The sequence below is a fragment of the Bubalus kerabau genome, chromosome 1 (assembly GCF_029407905.1).
Source record: "Bubalus kerabau isolate K-KA32 ecotype Philippines breed swamp buffalo chromosome 1, PCC_UOA_SB_1v2, whole genome shotgun sequence".
NCBI classification, from domain to species: Eukaryota; Metazoa; Chordata; class Mammalia; order Artiodactyla; family Bovidae; genus Bubalus; species Bubalus kerabau.
In genome coordinates, this window is record NC_073624.1 from 198999027 (window position 1) to 199019522 (window position 20496).

At 41.1% G+C, this 20496-nt stretch overlaps 2 protein-coding genes across 13 annotated transcripts in view; one reads left to right on the top strand and one right to left on the bottom strand.

Moving 5' to 3' along the window:
• Nucleotides 1-20496, bottom strand: part of CSNK1G3 (casein kinase 1 gamma 3) — a 410789-nt gene that overhangs the window by 221141 nt on the left and 169152 nt on the right. The gene's annotated exons all lie outside the window — the stretch shown is intronic.
• CEP120 (centrosomal protein 120) overlaps nt 1-20496 on the top strand; it is a 168478-nt gene that overhangs the window by 79543 nt on the left and 68439 nt on the right. For 3 of the 12 annotated variants that reach the window (XR_008703234.1, XM_055549355.1, XM_055549371.1), the window contains exons 3-7: nt 3632-3783; nt 4277-4355; nt 11569-11725; nt 13275-13389; nt 19380-19521. Coding sequence is in view for 11 of the 12 variants with exons in the window: in XM_055549355.1 (XP_055405330.1) it covers nt 4307-4355; nt 11569-11725; nt 13275-13389; nt 19380-19521 (463 nt within the window). In the remaining variant the exon portion in view is untranslated. Of the gene's footprint in view, nt 1-3631; nt 3784-3884; nt 4019-4273; nt 4356-8755; nt 8861-11568; nt 11726-13274; nt 13390-19379; nt 19522-20496 lie in introns of those variants that run through there. The other 9 variants (XM_055549356.1, XM_055549359.1, XM_055549360.1 and 6 more) reach the window with 9 other exon arrangements.

Here is a 20496-nt window from a genome sequence, read left to right on the forward strand (position 1 = left end):
AAAATGGCAATCATATTCAGAGATTGCATCACATCCTAGGCCCTAATACCATTTAATCCTCACAAAAGTCATGTGAGCTGAGGACTACTTAACCCGGGTTTACTGGTGGGAAAACCGAGTTTCAGGGCAAACTGATTTGGCTAAGCCACAAAGCTGCTAGGTTGAGAAACTTGGAATGAAGCCACGTGTGTCTCTTTACTGTGGGGCTATATTCTCTCCCCTCCTATAGACATTAGTGGGCCTTCTTTAAGGGATTAAAGGCACGGACATTAGTTGCCAAGTTTAATGAGGTCAGACCGTAGATTGGAAGTCATCTTGACACTGAGTACTAGTTACTAAGTCTACTCTCGTTTTCTCTTCTAGAAGGAGGCTATTTCTAAGCACCACTTGAAGATCAGAGATCCACCAGGCTCTTACTAATAGCAGTTACCAATAGATATGTTAATTTTATTATTCCTTGGCGCTTGCTTTAAATTTTACTAAGTGGGCATGTGTATGTGGGGAGGGGACCAGAAGTGGCAAGGGGCTGATGAAGGGGAACACAATTCATGATGCCTCCTTGTGGTGGCCACAAAAGTGTTGAAAAGATAAAAAAATACATCGAGATATACTACCAGGAAAGTGGTTTGCCAAAATGTAAAATAGCTACAGAAATTGAAAGGCTTGAAATGAGTCAAAATGCTTTGTTTGTTTGGAAATCCCTAGAAATAGAAAGCTGCCTAACATAAACTTTTAGGTTGACAAACATGATTTTAGAATCAAGCATTTAATCACACTGGTTAGTTTGAATTTGCATGTTTAGAGTGTAATGAATCTCACATTATGTAATGGATGCAAATTTTACATTTTATTAGCATTTACTGATGTATTTTGAAACAGTAATTGACACTTTATAAACTTATAACAAACTTTTTTTCTCATAAATTTAAGTTGAAATATGATTTATGCAAGAACTGAAGTTGTTACTGCTAAATATCACATATGAGAGGAAATTAGATTGTAGAATAACAGATGAGGAGGCTCTAGATGCTGATAGAATTATAATTCCATTTCTAGGTGGGATAAATGGGAAATTTTATGTCATTAGTTTTGTAGTTATAAAAAACAAACAAACAAAAACCAAATCATGCCAACTAAGTTGATGACTTTTCAGTAGCTATGATGAGGTGATTTTAGAAGTAATAGTGTCATTTGGGGTAAAAATGTGGAGAAAGAGAACTTTGTGAAAATTTTACTATGTGAAAAAGTTTCTTAGTTAATTTCAATGATTTGTCAGATATTTTTTTCTGACCTGAGATTATTCTTTGGCATTCAGTGATGGTTTACAGTCCAGGTTTTCGGCCCTGGTAGATATACTAAAGCAAAACAATGAGGTATATTGACGGCAGTTGCTGGTTCTTTTGCAGCTATTAGGTAAGGTCTGAGATTGTTCATATAAAAAGGTAATAACTGAATGGCATTTACTACATTTAAGTTTGAACTAAGGAATCATTTGTGCTACCCTTGTACAGCTGAAACAGAGGCTAAGAGCAGTAAAATGACTTGTTCAAGGCCACCGGCATGCAAATGGCAGAGGCGGTACCCAAACTCTTATCTCCTGGGTATTCTTTCCATTGGAGACCCTTAGTTTCAGTGCTTTGACTTCCCTTTTCCTAGAGTTTAATGCTAAGTAGTGTTTTACATTCTGATAACCTTGTATTTTGCTTGTTGTTGTTGATCTGTTTTGCTAATATTCTTTGAGTACTGTCAGTGTGGACATATTTGTTAGACTGCTCAACAGAGGATATGTTAAATAACACTGGCATTGTATCAAAAAATTTAGATTGTGGTAAAATCTGTAAAATTATGTGACTAGTTTCTTCAACAAAGAGTTTCAAGGGGGAAAAAAAAAGTGGAAGTGAGTACCTATAGATTAAAAAAGGCAAGAGACAGATGAACCAGATACACTGTATTTGGGGTCCTAATTTGAACAGACAGATGAACCAAATACATTGTGTTTTGGGTCCTAATTTGAACAGACCAGCTGAAAAAAGTTATTAGACAACCAGGGAATTTGAACAGTGTATATTTAATTGTATTAGTGAATTATTGTTAAATTTAAGGTATAACAGTACAATTGTGGTTGAGTATCTAATATTTTGTTGTTGTTGAGTTGCTCAGTCGTGTCTGACTCTTTGTGACCCCATGGACTGCAGTATACCAGACTTCTCTGTCCTTCACCATCTCCTAGAGCTTGCTCAAACTCATGTCCATTGAGTCATTGATAGCATCCAACCATCTTGTCATCTTTAGTCCCCTTCTCCTCCTGCCCTCAATCTTTCCCATCATCAGGGTCTTTTCCAATGAGTTCTTTCTTCGCATCAGGTGGCCAAAGTATTGGAGCTTCAGCATCAGTCCCTCGAATGAAATCTAATATTTAAGATATTAAAAAAACTTTATCTTTTAGAGGTACTTATTGAAAGAGACGAATGATATGACATTAGGAAAGTGAAAGTGAAGTGAAAGTGAAAGTCCCCTCTGACTCTGTGTGACCCGGTGGACTATACAGTCTATGGAATTCTCCAGGCCAGAATACTGGAGTGGGTAGCCTTTCCCTTCTCCAGGGGATCTTCCCAACCCAGGGATCCAACCCCAGTCTCTCACATTGCAGGTAGATTCTTTACCAGCTGAGCCACAGGGTAAGCCTGAGAACACTAAAATGGGTAGCCTATTCCTTCTCCAGGGGATCTTCCCGACCCAGGAATTGAACTGGAGTCTCCTGCATTACAGGTGGATTCTTTACCAACTGAGTTATCAGGCATTTCCTTCAAATACCTGTTCCTTTGCAACGGATGAAGATGACTGGTCTTCAGCTGATAATTCCCCAAGCTGTGTTCTGGGTACCTGGGGGTTCTTATATGATTCGATCCACTTTTGAGTCTGACATTTTCTGCAGAAGAATGTATTGAACCCAAAGTAGATCATTACTTTGGTTTTATTTTGCATAATGCCTCATTTCAGGGAGGCCTCTTAAGGGGCCTGAAAATGTTTTAGAAGTAGTCTAGTCCGGTTTCCACATCCTCCTTTTCTTTGGGGCACAAAGCGGAGATGGGGTGGTGGGGCGGAGTGAAGGAGTAGAAATTGTTCTCTCTTCCTCCTCCTCCCACCGATCCCGCCCAAGAACTAGGTGCTTTCCAAAAGACTTCTAATCTTTCCTAAAATAAAGCCTGAAGTGTGTGGGAGAGAAGGCATGGAAAGGGGGTAAATGCCATCTAAAATGAAGCTTTTAGATGCTTTTTAATTTCTGGTTTTGATTTCGCTAATTACTTTGTCGTTAGGGGGTAGAAGAACCTATACCTTTAATTTTCCTGCCCACGTGACAATGTTTTTGTTTTAGGGTAGTTTTTACTGTACAGGAAATTCTCAGCGAGCTTACGTCACTGCCAGCAGTTACAGCACTTACCGTAATGACGCTACTTTAGTTTACAAAGCGTGAAACCTGAGCTGCCGCCAGGACAATTTTAGTTGATTTTAGAGTTCAGAGTTAAATCATTATTTTTCCAGGATTTAACTTTTAAGCAGTATTGACACTGGTGGCCTGAACAGAGCTAGCTTTTTTGGTTTTCTAAATCTATATTGATGTATTTCCCAGGTTTTGTCTAGGACGAAAAGCAGAGAATACATTACATTCACTTTCCATACTGGGGAAGTTCTGGAAGGGTTTACTGCAGTAGTGCGCCTGCGCAGTTGGTCTCCACCAAGTCGCCCGCTTTCTCCGGTCCGGCTAGCAGGGGGCGCTGTGAGGTAACCGCTAGTCTTTTCTTCAGGGCTCTGGAACGTAGCGTAAAAGGGTAGGAGGTGAGGCAGGCTGAGGGGCGTTCTATCCTCGACTGCCCTGATCTCTATCACCCTTTGTCCTCCAGCCTTCCCGGGGCTCTGGGCCTGCGGGCCTGGTTGCTAGGCGGAAGCGGGGAACTGCGGCGGCCGCGGCTGCAGCAGCAGCCCGGGTGTGTGAAAGGTTTTACGCAGGCGGCAAAAGGTCCTCTGGCGGTGGGCTCCTGTCTCCCTGCAGACAGGCTGGGCCGGGTGGCCGACCGGCTTTTGCCTTGAGTCGGGACCGGGTTGCGGGTGGACTGGCGGCCCCGGGCCGGGGAGCCTGGCGCGCTGCAGGCCGACCGCCGAGCGGGATCTGTGTGTGTGTCCGGGGCTGTGGGCAGGCGGCTGGAGCTTCGCCGGGAGTTTGGCCAGGGGTCGCCGGCTGCCCGCCACTCACCCGGGCCCCTCTTCCTCCCAGCAGACTCCCGCCTACCGGCCGCCGACCGCGACCATGGTCTCCAAGTCCGACCAACTGCTCATCGTCGTGTCCATCCTAGAAGGTGAGCTACCGGGGACTTGGCGTTTGCAGCTGCTGCTGCTTAAATGTTAACGGAGTAGTGTGGGACTGAGGCTTTGTTAACCTGAAGAACCCTGTCATCGTCGCTGGTGCGGTCCCCAGAGACTTGTTTGAAGTTGTATGCCTAAGGTCTGTTGGGCAGGTGATTTAAAAGTCCCCCAAGGGAGTGGGAGTATGAGAGCTATTAAAGTGAAAGTGAAGTCGCTCAGTCGTGTCTGACTCTTAGCGACCCCATGGACTACAGCCCACCAGACCCTCCGTCCATAGGATTTTCCAGGCAAGAGTACTGGAGTGGGGTGCCATTGCTCTTAAGGGTAGGTGATATTTATCGTGATTAGCCGTAGACCCAGAGAATGTTGGAGAAAGTTTCCATCAGAGCAGCATATCGATGCTGCTTATAATATGAGCTGAAAAGCACCTGGAAAGCACGTTCTGTTCAGCGACCCCCTGGTATTAGTGTTGAGAACTTTGCTTTAACTCAAATACATATTTCTTGCATTTTTCAGAAGTGTTTATGTGTTCTTGCATTTTCAGATGTCTTTGTGGGGGGCCCTTCCATTTATAGGTCTCTACTGGGTGCTTAGAGGACTGCACTTGTCAAGAGGGTCTGTTGCACATGCCCGGAAGTTGGGTTTGTTTGGAGACTCGCCGAGTGTCAGGCACTGTGCTGGGGATAAAAACACAACAGACCTGGTTCCAAAAGCTACCGGTGTAGCCTGAACAATAAATACTTATCAAGGTGTGGAAGAAGGAATGACCACCTCTGTCTGGGGAAGCTAGGAACGTTTTTCCCAAAGGAGATGACATTTTTTTTTTTTTTTTTTTTTGTCACAAAGAATGATTAAAAGTTTGTCAGGGGGAGAAAAAAGGAAGGAAGGGCATTCCAGGCAAAGGGAAGAGCCACTGGTGTTTAAGGGATAGTAAAGCCAGACATGTTCTTTGATTGCTTGAATTCAGTGTGGTTGGAGAACAGGAAAGTGGAGGATATAGGAGTTGATGGGTAAATTGAGGTTAGGTTTTGAATAATATGACAAAAAGGAGTCATCTTGAATGGTGAGAGGAATGGCTGGGGACCCCTGCCCTTCAGGGGAGATATTTCACGGAGGCCTAGCACTCCTTGGGAGGCGAGAGGAAAGAAAACATGTGAAGGAGAAGATGGGCCAGAATCCATAGTGTTGGGTAAGATTTAACTGTTAGTTTACTGACTGTTTAAGGACATAGGACTAAAATCCCCTTGTAATTTGGTGAACAAAAAGCTTTTGGACTGTGGCCCATTCTATGAGGTAACAGAAATGTAAGGCACTCTCTTTCCCTTCAAGGTTGTAGGGTTCTGTCTCCTTAGGGAGGTCAAATTAATGTGCAGGACATAATATGCTGGGATGTAATGTAAATACATTAAAAATAAATGATACAGTCTGTAAACACAGGTTTGGGAGGTGGATTAGGTTGATGGCCGAAGTGCCTTGGTTGGTAGATAATCAAGGATAGAAGAGTCCTTCTAGGTGATTAGACAACTCAGACCACTGTGGGATTGAGTGTGGTGGTTTCCAGAGAGCCTGGAATTGGGAAGGTCAGTTAGGTGTTGCTATAAACATATGCAGACCTCCAAGCTGTTCCTCCTTTTGTGTTTATTTCCATTCATTGTAACCACACTGTTGCTTCAAGCCAAGACGCTGGGAGTCAGCGTCTTCCTGGGTTCCCTCTCCATCCCCAACATCCAGATGGTCACCAAGTGTTGATTTTATTTTAAAAATAATAGTAGGTACTTTATATAACTTTTTAAAAAATGTAAACTTTTAAATGAATGAGTTTCCATTGTGGGTGCCTTGCTGTGGGGCTGTCATTATCCCCCTAATCTACTGTAGTAATCTCAGTGGTCTATTTCATAAATGTTTTCAGAAAACACTGTCCGCCTTACTGTCAGGGGTAACTTCTGAAATGCCAATCTAATTTTCTTAAAGTCCTTTGATGTGCTGAGGGATAAGGTCCTGCTTAGAGTGGCATACATGGCCCTTTAGGGTAGACTGGTGACCTCCCTTTTCAGCCTTCTCTCTCCTGCTGTGTGTATTCATATGTTCCCGGTCCTTCAACTATTTGAACTGCTTGCAATTTCTTGGCTGTGCTTCTAGAAATGCTCTTTATTCAAAAGAACATCACTGGGCCTCTACCATGAGCAAACTTTGGGCTAAGTACTAGATTCCACGGATGAGAATGACAAGGGTTTCTGTTTTCAAGGTCTTCTTTGTCTTTGGGACGAGGCAGGCACCTGTTGGTCCCGTACTTATCCTCTGTTTTCAAGCTAATTGGAAGTTGTAGTTAGGATAGTCTGAAAATATAGGGGTGTTTTTGGACACATATGAAATTCATTTGTGAAACTTAGTGATCGAATAGAGCAGCCAACAATGATGTCCTGTGAGAGGCCCCTGAGTTCTAATTGGGAGAGCCATGCCCAGTGTGGCAAGACTCTTCATAGGGAGTTTCAGATGAGAACTTTTCGGTTGACACTGACAGGTTTGCAATCAAGGTCTTTATGACCAGCCTAATTCCTCTTAAGCAGCTTGAACCAGGGTAAGTTGCAGGAGGGATGTGCTCATTTAACCGTGGTTAAACTCCCCTCATGGAAACCCCCTCACCAGACCTGCAGACATACTGGCTGTAAGATGCTTAGTGCTTATTTCTTTTTTAGTGGTTTTTTTTTTTTCACTGTGTTAAGTCTGTTTCCACTAGACCCTCAACTCTTCAAGAACACATACTCTGTTTTCTTCCTTTTGCATCCCATTTTCTGGCATAAACCTAACCCTGAATATGTCTTCAGCAAACTGAAGGAATGAAGTCAGGCAGTACAGATGAACAGTAATGCATATATTTTAATATTTCCTGATAGTGTATAGCATTGTCATTGAAAAGAACATGAATGAATGAATGTGTTTATTTTTCTTTGGCTAATTTGTAAAGTATCCTTTACTCTGTTAGTTCAGTTCAGTCGCTCAATTGTGTCCAACTCTTTGCGACCCCATGGACTGCAGCATGCCAGCCCTCCCTGTCCATTGCCAGCTCCCGGAGTTGACTCAAACTCATGTCCATTGAGTCATGGACGGATGCCATCCAACCATCTCGTCCTGTCTTGTCCCCTTCTCCTTCTGCCTTCAATCTTTCCTAGCATCAGGGTCTTTCAAATGAGTCAGTTCTTCACATCACATGCCAAAGTATTGGAATTTCAGCTTCAGCATCAGTCCTTCCAATGAATATTCAGGACTGATTTCCTTTGGGATGGACTGGTGGATTTCCTTGTTGTCCAACACCTTGTGGTTCTCCAGCACCACAGTTCAAAAGCGTCAGTTCTTCAGCGCTCAGTTTTCTGTATAGTCCAACTCTCACATCCATACATGACCATTGGAAAAACCACAGCTTTGACTAGACGGACCTTTGTTGGCAAAGTAATGTCTCTGCTTTTTAATATACTGTCTAGGTTGGTCATAACTTTTCTTCCAAGGAGTAAGCATCTTTTAATTTCATGGCTGCAATCACCATCTGCAGTGATTTTGGAGCCCCCCAAAATAAAGTCTGACACTGTTTCCACTGTTTCCCCATCTATTTCCCATGAAGTGATGGGACCAGATGCCATGATCTTAGTTTTCTGAATGTTGAGTTTTAAGCCAACTTTTTCACTTTCCTTTCACTTTCATCAAGAGGCTCTTTAGTTCTTCTTCACTTTCTGCCATAAGGGTGGTGTCATCTGCATATCTGAGGTAATTAATATTTCTCCCAGCAATCTTGATTCCAGCTTGTGCTTCTTCCAGCCCAGCGTTTCTCATGATGTACTCTGCATATAAGTTAAATAAGCAGGGTGACAATATGCAGCCTTGACATACTCCTTTTCCTATTTGGAACCAGTCTGTTGTTCCATGTCCAGTTCTAACTGTTGCTTCTTGACCTGCATACAAATTTCTCAGGAGGCAGGTCAGGTGGTCTAGTATTCCCATCTCTTTCAGAATTTTCTACTTTTTTTGTGGTCCACACAATCAAAGGCTTTGGCATAGTCAATAAAGCCGAAGTAGATGTTTTTCTGGAACTCTCTTGCTTTTCTGATGATCCAATTGATGATGGCAATTTGATCTCTGGTTCTTCTGCCTTTCTAAATCCAGCTTGAACATCTGGAAGTTCATGGCTCACGTACTGTTGAAGCCTGGCTTGGAGAATTTTGAGCATTACTTTACTAGTGTGTGAGATGAGTGCAATTGTGTGGTAGTTTGAGCATTCTTTGGCATTGCCTTTCTTTGGGATCGGAATGAAAACTGACCTTTTCCAGTCCTGTGGCCACTGCTGAATTTTTCAAGTTTGCTAGCATATTGAGTGCAGTACTTTCACAAATTCATCTTTTAGGATTTGAAATAGCTCAACTGGAATTCCATCACCTCCACTCGCTTTGTTCATAGTGATGCTTCCTAAGGCCCACTTGACTTCACATTCCAGGATGTCTGGCTCTAGGTGAGTGATCACACCATTGTGATTATCTGGGTCGTGAAGATCTTTTTTGTATAGTTCTGTGTATTCTTGCCACTTCTTCTTAATATATTCTGCTTCTGTTAGGTCCTACCATCTCTAATTTTCTTGAAGAGATCTCTAGACTTTCCCATTCTATTGTTTTCCTCTATTTCTTTGCACTGATAGCTGAGGAAGGCTTTCTTATCTGTCCTTGCTATTCTTTGGAACTCTGCATTCTATCTTTCCTTTTCTCCTTTGTCTTTCGCTTCTCTTCTATTCACAGCTATTTGTTAGGCCTCCTCAGACAACCATTTTGCCTTTTTGCATTTCTTTTCCTTGGGGATGGTCTTGATCCCTGCCTTCTGTATAATGTCATGAACCTCCATCCATAGTTCTTTAGGCACCCTATCAGATCTAAAACCTTGAATCTATTTGTCACTTCCACTGTATAATTGTAAGGGATTTGATTTAGGTCATACCTGAATGGTTGAGTGGTTTTCCCTACTTTCTTCAATTTAAGTCTGAATTTGGCAGTAAGGAGTTCATGGTCTGTGCCACAGTCTTGTTTTTGCAGACTGTATGGAACTTCTCCATCTTTGGCTGCAGAGAATATAATCAATCTGATTTTGGTATTGACCATCTGGTAATGTCCACGTGTAGAGCCTTCCCTTGTGTTGTTGGAAGAGGGTGTTTGCTATGACCAGTGTGTTCTCTTGGCAAAACTCTGTTAGCCTTTGCCCTGCTTCATTCTGTACTCCAAGGGCAGATTTGCCTGTTACTCCAGATATTTCTTGACTTTCTACTTTTGCATTCCAGTCCCCTATAATGAAAAAGACATCTTTTTTGGGTATTAGTTGTAGAAGGCCTTGTAGGTCCTCATAGAACTGTTCAGCTTCTTTAGCATTACTGGTCAGGGCATAGACTTGGATTACTGTGATATTAAATGGTTTGCTTTGGAAACGAACAGAGATCATTCTGTCATTTTTGAGATTGTATCCAAGTACTGCATTTCGGACTCTCTTTTTGACAATCATGGTTACTCCATTTCTTCTAAGGGATTCTTGCCCACAGTAATAGATGTAATTGTCTTCTGAGTTAAATTGTTGTCTGAGTTAAATTCACCCATTCCAGTCCATTTTAATTCTCTGATTCCTAAAATGTGGATGTTCACTCTTGGCATCTCCTGTTTGACCACCTCCAGTTTGCCTTGATTCATTGACCTAACATTCCAGGTTCCTATGCATTATTGCTCTTTACAGCATCAGACTTTACTTCTATCACCAGTCACATCCACAACTGGGTGTTGTTTGTGCTTTGGCTCTGTCTCTCCATTTTTTCTGGAGTTATTTCTCCACTGATCTCCAGTAGCATATTGGGCACCTACTGACCTGGGTAGTTCATCTTTCAGCATCCTATCTTTTTGCCTTTTCATACTCTTCATGGGGTTCTCAAGGCAAGAATACTGAAGTGGTTTGCCAGTCCCTTCTCCAGTGGACCATGCTTTGTCAGAACTCTCCACCGTGACCTGTTTGTCTTGGGTGGCCCTACACAGCATGGCGGTCATGGTTTCACTGAGTTAGACAAGGCTGTGGTCCATGTGGTCACATTGATCCTGTTACTGTGTTAACAGGAAAATTAAGATTCAGGTAAATTTGTTTTTGCTAATTGGATTATTTCTTAACTCTCTAGATAACCTGTTCTATATTAAATACTGGTATTTGTTGTTCAGTTGCTCTGTCCTGTCTGACTCTTTGCGACCCCATGGAGTCAGCATGACAAGCTTCCGTGTCCTTCACTCTCTCTCAGAATTTGCTCAAACTCATTACCATTGAGTCAGTGATGCCATCCAACCATCTTGTCCTCTGTTGCCCCCTACACCACCTGTCCTCAGTCTTTCCCAGCATCAGGGAGTCACCTCTTTGTTTCAGGTGGCAAAGGTATTGGAGCTTCAGCTTCAGCATCAATCCTTCTAATGAATATTTAGGGTTGATTTCCTCTAGGATTGACTGCTTTGATCTCATTGCTATCCAAGGGACTCTGAAGAGTCTTCTCCAGCACCACAGTTTGAAAGCATCAGTTCTTCAGTGCTCAGACTTCTTTATGGTCCAACTCTCACATCCATACTTGACTACTGGAAAAACCATAGCTTTGACTAGATGGACCTTTGTTGGCAAAGTGATGTTTCTGCTTTTTAATATGCTGTCTAGGTTTGTCATCGGTTTATTCCAAGGAACATGCATCTTTTAATTTTGTGGCTGCAGTCACTGTCTGCAGTGATTTTAGTAATATCTAAAATTGATATAATCACATTTTTAACACTTTAATTCTGAATATTATTGAGATCATTGCTGCTCAAAGTGTGAACCAAGAACAACACCGTTGACATCTCCTGGGATCTTGTTAGAAATGCAGAATCCTGGGCCCATCCCAGACCAGTTGAACCAGAATCTACATTTTACAGGACCTTGGGTGATTCATTGCACATTAGTGTTAGGGAAGCACTAATTTATTAATTACAGCTTCCAATTTGACTAATGTTTTTATGAATCATGAATTTGAGTATATATGTGAGTATGTGCTAGTGAGTGAGTTTATGGAATACATGATAAGTTAACCACTGTTAACATGTCAGTTTTTAAAACTTACATGCCGAGGGACCATATTTGATTCTTGTACACTTCCAGTTAACCTGTACAGTCTTTTTTTCCTAGGTCGCCATTTCCCCAAACGTCCAAAACATATGCTTATAGTAGAAGCAAAGTTTGATGGAGAGCAGTTGGCTACTGATCCTGTGGACCATACAGACCAGCCAGAATTTGCTACTGAGTTAGCCTGGGAAATTGACAGGAAAGCACTTCATCAGCACAGGTGACTGTTATTTTCAATCTGTTCAGCTTTTGTTTCAATTTGTGATGTGTGTGTGTGCACGCACATGTGCGCATGCTCGAAGGTACTGTGCTGTGCTTAGTTGCTCAGTCATGTCCAACTCTTTGTGATCTGTGGACCACCAGGCTCCTCTGCCATGGGGATTCTCCAGGCAAGAATACTGCAGTGGGTTGCCATGCCCTCTAAGGGATCTTCCCAACCCAGGGATCGAACTGGGGTTTCCTGCGTTGCAGGTGGATTCTTTACCATCTGAGCCACCAGGGAAGCCCAAGAATACTGGAGTGGGTAGCCTATCCCTTCTCCAAGGGAACTTCCTGACCCAGGAATTGAACTGGGGTCTCGTGCATTGCAGGTGGGTTCTTTAACAGTGGAGCTACTGTATGTGTGTGTGTATATACACACACACATATATCTAGGTAGGCTTCCCTGGTAGCTCAGGTGGTAAAGAATCCGCCTGCAGTGCAGGAAACCTGGGTTTGATTGGGAAGATCCCCTGGATTAGTCCATGAGTTTCTTTGAAATAGTATTAAATTCCTAGAGGATACTAAAATTTTGCATTTAATCTTAGTGACTTCTGGAATATCTGCTCAGACAGTGTCTTCATATTGAGATACTAGTGCCTGCATTGGTGTTTGTGTATATGATTGTGTTAGTATAAAGTGGCACCACTCTGTATTTAGTAGACTGAGAAAATGACACAGATAAATACATAAAGGATGACTTTTGTGCCCAGTCATGCCATTAGATAATGGCAGTGATGGCAAAATCCAGTCAGCTTACTGTGTATGGGGGGGTTCCAGACTCAAAAGAAGCCATGTTGCATAAGTCAAGCTCATGCTTACGTGACCTTATCATGTATTACACTGAATTGTTTTTAACTTAATTTTAATAATCTACAATGTTATGACATTTAATTCTTAAGTTTCTTTCATTTTTTTTTAGCAACAAAAAGAGTTACAAGCATATAAATAGGGACTTCCCTTCCGGTGCAGGGGAGCAGGTTGCATCCCTAGTCTGGGAGCTAAGATCCATGCCTCAGGGCCATAAAACCAAAACGTTAAACAGAAGCAATATTGTAACAGATTCAATAAAGATTTCTTTCGTCTACATAAAAAAAATCTAAAAAAAAAAGAAGCATATATATGTGTTTTGAAGCTTTATGTGTGTAAGTCTAAGAAAAACAATTTAAAATCAGTCTTGAGGATTAATGGTAATTTTTGACTTTGAAAACATCCTGTGTGTCACAGAAGCTTGAGAAACATTGACCTAGATGTTAGCTTCTTGGATGAGAGAGACTTAAATGGTTTTTTTTTTTACATGTTTTATGTATAGTTGGTATATAGATAAGTAGACATAATTAATAGTTCATGCCAGTTGAAGAGTTTTTTAGAAAGTACAGAATAGATATAGGTTATCCAACAAAATAATAGTTGTCTTGAATAGTAGTAGTAAGTAGGTTTTTCAAAGCTAATGGAAAGTTCAGTATTAAGCAAAAGTGATTTTATTTATCACATGAATTGTTACGTTACAGGCTACAGCGTACTCCTATCAAACTGCAATGTTTTGCCTTGGATCCTTCAACTTCAGCCAGAGAAACTGTTGGTTACGTTGTTCTAGACTTAAGAACTGCTCAAGAAACAAAGCAGGTACTGAGCTTTTGATGTTTTGTTATGGACTCTGCCAAACAGTTGGTTATTTTCAGTAGATAAGAGATTGATGGAAAGGACATGGACTGTTAGACCTAATAGATCATGGGCTCGTACCATGGTATATGGTATGGCAGTTCTTAGCTCTTGAGGTGAATTTGGTTTAGAAAATCCTGACCTTTTGATCCTTCCTTTGACCTAGACCTATCTCTCAAAGAAACTTCTGAGTTCACATCTGTGTTCAAGTTGCTATTACCTTTACGTTTAACGTGTTCAGCTCCTGCACTTCACCTTCAAAGTGCTCCTCTTTTAGAGTTCCTGGCTTCAGTGATGGTCACTGCTCTCCTTCCAGACGTCTTCCTTGACCCTTCCCTTTCCTGGCCTCCAGAGCCAACCCTTTCCAGTTGGTTTTCCCTCCTGATCCATCTGATACCCTGCATTTCATGCTGCCGTCTCAAACTTAAGCCACCCACCGAGGCTGTCATGTCGTTCAGTCACTAAGTCATGTCCAGCTCTTTGTGACCCCCATGGACTACACCACACCAGGCTTCCCTGTCCTTCATCATCTCCCAAAGTTTGCTCAGCTTCATGTCCATTGAGTTGGTGATGCTATCTAACCATTTCATCCTCTGCTGCTCTCTTCTCTTTTTGCCTTCAGTTGTTCCCAGCATCAGGGTCTTTTCCAGTGAGTCATCTCTTCACATCACATGGCCACAGTATTGGAGCTTCAGTTTCAGCACAGTCCTTCCAGTGAATATTCAGGGTTGATTTCCTTTAGGATTGACTGGTTTGATCTCCTTGCAGTCCAACAACAGTTGGATTTTTGCTTTTTGCTTTTTGAATGTTGAGAGTTAAGCCAACTTTTTCACTCTTCCCTTTCACCCTCATCAAGAGGCTCTTTAGTTCTTCTCTTTCTGCCATTAGAGTGGTATCGTCTGCATGTCTGAGGTTGTTGATATTTCTCATGGCAGTCTTGATTCCAGCTTGTGATCCATCCAGTCTGGCATTTCACATAATGTACTCTGCATATAAGTTAAATAAACAGGGTGACAATTTACAGCCTTGTTGTACTCCTTTCCCAGTTTTGAATCAGTCAGTTGTTCCATGTAAGGTTCTGACTGTTGCGTCTGAACCCGCATACAGGTTTCTCAGGAGACAGGTAAGGTGGTCTGGTATTTCCATCTCTCTAAGAATTTTCCACAGTTTGTTATGATCCATGCAGTCAAAGACTTTAGCCTGGTTAATGAAGCAGAGGTAGATTTTTTCTTGAATTCCCTTGCTTTGTCTACGTTCCAACAAATGTTGGCAATTTAATCTCTGGTTCCTCTGCCTTTCCTAAACCCAGCTTGTATGTCTGGAAGTTCTTGGTTCACATACTGCAGAAGCCTTGCTTGAAGGATTTTGAGCATAACCTTACTAGCATGCTAAATGAATGCAATTATACCCTAATTTGTACATTCTTTGGCACTGCCTTTCTTTGGGATTGTAATGAAAACTGACCTTTCCCAGTCCTGTGACCATTGCTGAGTTTTCCAAATTTGCTGACATATTGAGTGCAGCACATTAACAACATCATCTTTTAGGATTTGAAATAGCTCAGCTGGAATTCCATCACCTCCACTAGCCTTGTTTGTAGTGATGCTTCCTAAGGCCCACTTGACTTCAGACTCTAGCATGTCAGGCTGTAGGTGAGTGACCACAACATCATGGTTATCTGGGTCTCTAAGAATTTTTTGTATTGTTCTTCTGTGTAGTCTTGTCATTTCTTTTAAATCTCTTCTGCCTCTGTTAGGTCCTTACTGTTTTGTCTTTTATCGTGCCCATCCTTGCATGAAATATTCCCTTGGTATCTCTGATTTTCTTGAAGAGATCCCTAGTCTTTCCCATTCTGTTGTTTTCCTCTACTTCTTTGCATGGTTCATTTAAGAAGCCCTTCTTACCTCTCCTTGCTATTCTCTGGGAACTCTGCATTCAGTTGGGTATATCTTTCCCATTCTTGCTTTTTGCTTCTCTTCTTTCCTCAGCTATGTGTAAAGCCTCCTCAGACAACCACTTTGCCTTCTTTCATTTCTTTTTCTTTGAGATAATTTTGGTCACTAACTCCTGTACAATGTTACGAACCTTTGTCCGTAGTTCTTCAGGCACTCTGTCAGATCTAATCCCTTGAATCTATTCATCGCCTCCACTGTATAATCATAAGGGATTTGAATTAGGTTGTACCTGAATGGCCTAGTGGTTTTCCCTACTTCTTTCAGTTTAAACCTGAATTTTGCCGGCTTTCATAGCAGCTGTCTAATTGGTGTCCCGGCTTCCTGCTCCTTGCATGCCTTTTGTATTACTTAAGAGTAAGGGAACTTCTTGAAACACACTGTTATGTAAATAGTATCCCCTTGGCAAGATGGTAAAACAACTCAGGGTCTTGATTATGCTTTTGTTATTGAAAATGCTTCTTAGGTCTTTTAAAGTATCTTACAGCTTTTTTTGTATGTTATTGACTTTAGAAGTTCTTAATTTCAGTTTTTCTTAATGACATTTTTCGGTCCTACTTTCTTCAAAAAATAAAGTAAAAAAATATTCTCTCTTATTTTAAAGTCCTTGATGGATTTGGATCTTAAATGAGGATTCTGTGAAGAAAAATTTATCTGTTACTGACGTTTCTGCTCCTGGTAGAAAGATAAAGGCATACCTCATTTTTATTGCACTTCAGTTTATTGTGCTTCACAGATATGCTTTTTTTTTTAAACCAATTGTGACAACTGGTTGTCAAGGAGATCTGTTGGAGCCATTTTCCAGCAGCATTTGCTCACATTTTGGTAACTGGACTATTTAAAACATTTTAATCATTACAATGATCTGTGATCAGTGATCTCTGATGTTACTATTGTAAGAAGATTATGACTCACTGAAGGCTTAGCTGATGGTTAGCATTTTTTAGCAATAAAGTATTTTTTAAATAAGGTATGTACTTTTTTTTTAGGCATAATGCTGCTGCACACTTAAACTACACTATAGTGTAAACAGAACTTCTGTATGCACTGGGAGACCCAAAAACTTGTACGACTCCCTTTATTGCAATAGTCAGTTTATTGTGGTCATCTGGGACCCACCTTGCAATATCTCCAAGAGTATGTGTGTAATTGCAAATAAGCCAGTCAGTCTGGGCCAAATTTGGAACTATTCAAAATCCTGAAAGATGATGCTGTGAAAGTGCTGCACTCAATATGCCAGCAAATTTGGAAAACTCGGCAGTGGCCACAGGACTGGAAAAGGTCAGTTTTCATTCCAATCCCAAAGAAAGGCAATGACAGAGAATGCTCAAACTACTGCACAATTGCACTCATCTCACACGATAGTAAAGTAATGCTCAAAATTCTCCAAGCTAGGCTTCAGCAATACGTGAACCGTGAACTTCCAGATGTTCAAAGCTGGTTTTAGAAAAGGCAGAGGAACCAGAGATCAAATTGCCAACATTCACTGGATCATCGAAAAAACAAGAGAGTTCCAGAAAAGCATCTATTTCTGCTTTATTGACTATGCCAAAGCCTTTGACTGTGTGGATCACAATAAACTGTGGAAAATTCTGAAAGATGGGAATATCAGACCACCTGACCTGCCTCTTGAGAAACTTGTATGCAGGTCAGGAAGCAACAGTTAGAACTGGACATGGAACAACAGACTGGTTCCAAATAGGAAAAGGAGTACTTGAAGGCTGTATATTGTCACCCTTCTATGCAGAGTACATCATGAGAAACACTGGGCTGGAAGAAACACAAGCTGGAATCCAGATTGCCGGGAGAAATATCAATAACCTTAAATATGCAGATGATACCACCCTTATGGCAGAAAGTGAAGAGGAACTCAAAAGCCTCTTGATGAGAGTGAAAGAGGAGAGTGAAAAAGTTGGCTTAAAGCTCAACATTCAGAAAACGAAGATCATGGCATCTGGTCCCATCACTTCATGGCAAATAGATGGGGAAACAGTGTCAGACTTTATCTTTTTGGGCTCCAAAATCACTGCAGATGGTGACTGCAGCCATGAAATTAAAAGACGCTTACTCCTTGGAAGAAAAGTTATGACCAACCTAGATAGCATATTAAAAAGCAGAGACATTACTTTGCCAACAAAGGTCCATTTAGTCAAGGCTATGGTTTTTCCTGTGGTCATGTATGGATGTGAGAGTTGGACTGTGAAGAAAGATGAGTACCAAAGAATTGATGCTTTTGAACTGTGGTGTTGGAGAAGACTCTTGAGAGTACCTTGGACTGCAAGGAGATCCAACCAGTCCATCCTAAAGGGGATCAGCCCTGGGTGTTCTTTGGAAGGAATGATGCTAAAGCTGAAACTCCAGTACTTTGGCCACCTCATGTGAAGAGTTGACTCATTGGAAAAGGCTCTGATGCTGGGAGGGATTGGGGGCAGGAGAAAAAGGGGACGACAGAGGATGAGATGGCTGGATGGCATCAGCGACTCTATGGACGTGAGTTTGAGTGAACTCCGGGAGTTGGTGATGGACAGGGAAGCCTGGTGTGCTGCGATTCATGGGGTTGCAAAGAGTCGGACACAACTGAGTGACTGAACTGAAAAGAAACTGAAATGCTTTATAAAAAGGACTTGTTTCTCCTCCATCCTTGGGTCACCTCTCTTCCCACCAAGTCCTGAGAACGGTTTTCCTTCTAGGCTTAGACCCGGAATACTTACGTAGTTTCTTTGGTTGAAGAGAAGGTAACTCCTCTGAGGAGAAGGATATCCGAGCCAAACTCTCGCCTCTAAATGCTCTTGGCGTGGTTTTACCTGGTTAGTCCTTTAGGGCAGTTAGTCTTCATATTGGTGAACAGAGTTAAAAAGGAATGTTTCAAAAGTATGTTAGTTTTGAGTAAAGTAAATATTGTCTTGCTTAATGTTTTTTGTTTGCCAGCAGAAATATTTGAAGTTGTATAGTAGAATATTTTAATTGCAGGGTAAATTGATTCTCTGTAAATAAACACAAACAGAAGAAACCAGATTTGTTTTCCTGAGTTAATACCAGAAAAATAAAATGTATCATACATTCTGCGAGCAAATAAAAGTTTTTTTTTTTTTAGGCTAATGCTTAAAGTTAGAAAATATCTGTTATAAATACAGCAACAAGCTATGAGTTTTTGCCTTAAAAAAAATTTGATTATGATTTAAAAAAAATACGTATGGTTTATTTCATCCTATTTTACCTATAAACATAGTTTGAATATAAAGCTGCGGATTTTGGTTTTGATCACCAGTTCCTTTGCCTTTCTATTACAGTGTTCTGAGGAAGAATGCGGTTTATAGGCACTGAAATGGTGCCCCTGCAGTAATGGTGCCTGTGAGCCTGGCCGTGGGATTTTGCAGGCTGATGGGGGTGTTAGAATTCTTGAGGTTACTCTTGGGTTTGAGGGGAGGGGGTGGCTATTCAGGTATTTTAGGATTCCTCATTCTGTGAGAAAGCTTTTATATTTTTATATCAGTCAAATACATGGCTCATAACCCAGAACTCTACCACTGGACCTTACTTTAGTATTTTGTTTGTGCTTTCATTTAACACTAAGCTTTTCTTTTCCTGATTTGATATAAACAGAACAAAGCAGAAATGTGGCAGGCAGAAAAGGTATAACAGAAAAAGTGAAAAATTAGCGGCCAAAAACTGGAAAACTGATACTTTGTTGTTGTTATAAGGGATGAAGTAAGACAGGTGATACAAGTGAGGATAGAAATACACATACCTGTTGAAGCATAGGAATAAAAACAAGCAGGGCAATCTAAACTTTAGCTTGTTTTTTTTTCCAACAGGAAACTCAGTGAGTTTCCTAAGCAAGATTCATTTCTTTTGAGGAAAATGTGGGGGAAAAATACTTTAAAAGAGGAGGAAGTTCTGAGAAACTATAGGAAATATATTTACAACCTTATAGAACATTTCCCACTACTGTTTATTTCCTATTAACTATTAAGGAGTTTTGCTTTTTTTGTTACTCTCTAGGCACCAAAATGGTACCAGTTGCTGAGTAATAAATACACTAAGTTCAAGTCTGAGATACAGATAAGCATTGCTTTGGAAACAGACACGAAGGCACCAGTGGACAGTTTTAAAGCAAAGGGAGCCCCTCCTCGTGATGGAAAAGGTTTGTGCATCATCTCTAAGGTTATTCTCTGAGAAGTACACCTGTGGACTAGAATTTCAGGAAGGGAGGGGTGGCGGTATTATAGGGAGATAAATGCAAGGGTGTGAACTGATTTTACTCCAGAGCAGCAGACAAATGCTGTGACATTGTTACACATGAACACTTGTTTCTGTTTGCTGTTGTCTTCAAGAATTAGCAATAAGGAAAGATTGTGTTTTCATTGTTTGATATACAGCAGAATAAAGCAGAATTTTGTATTGTTTATAAAAATTGCTTCTTAGGAAAATTTCTTCCTTGGATGAGTGCAGGGAAACCAAAAATGTCTTTATTGGTCTCTATTAACTCAGCTGTAGTTTAAGAAAACCTTCATTTTTTTTCTTTATTTTTTATTTAATAAACTTCTGTTTTTTTAGAGCTTTTTTAGGTTCACAGCAAAATCAAGTGGGAACTGCTGAGTGTTCCCAAATACTACCCCCCCTCGCCCACAGCCCTCCTCACCACTATCAGCATCTCCCACCAGAGTGGTACATTTATGCAGTTGATGACCCACACTGACACATCATCACTCAGTGTCCATAATTTATATTAGGGCCTGTCCTTGGTATTGTGCATCCTATAGGTTTTGACAAGTGTGTAATGACACATATCGATGGCTGGAGGATCCTACAGAATAGTTTCACTGCCCTGAAGATCTCTGTGTTCTGTTTGTTCTTCTCTCCTCCCCCTCTCACCCTTGGCCACTACTGATCTTTTTACTGTCTCCATAGTTTTGCTTTTTCTAGAATGTTGTATTGTTGGGATCATGTAGCATGTGGCTTTTTCAGATTGGCTTCTTTCACTCAGTAGTATGCATTTAGGTTTCTTCCATGTCATTTTGTGGCTTGATAGGTCATTTCTTTTTAGAGCTGAATAATATGCCATTGTTTGGATGTATCAGTATTTATTTATCCACTCAAGCTATTGAAGAATATCTTA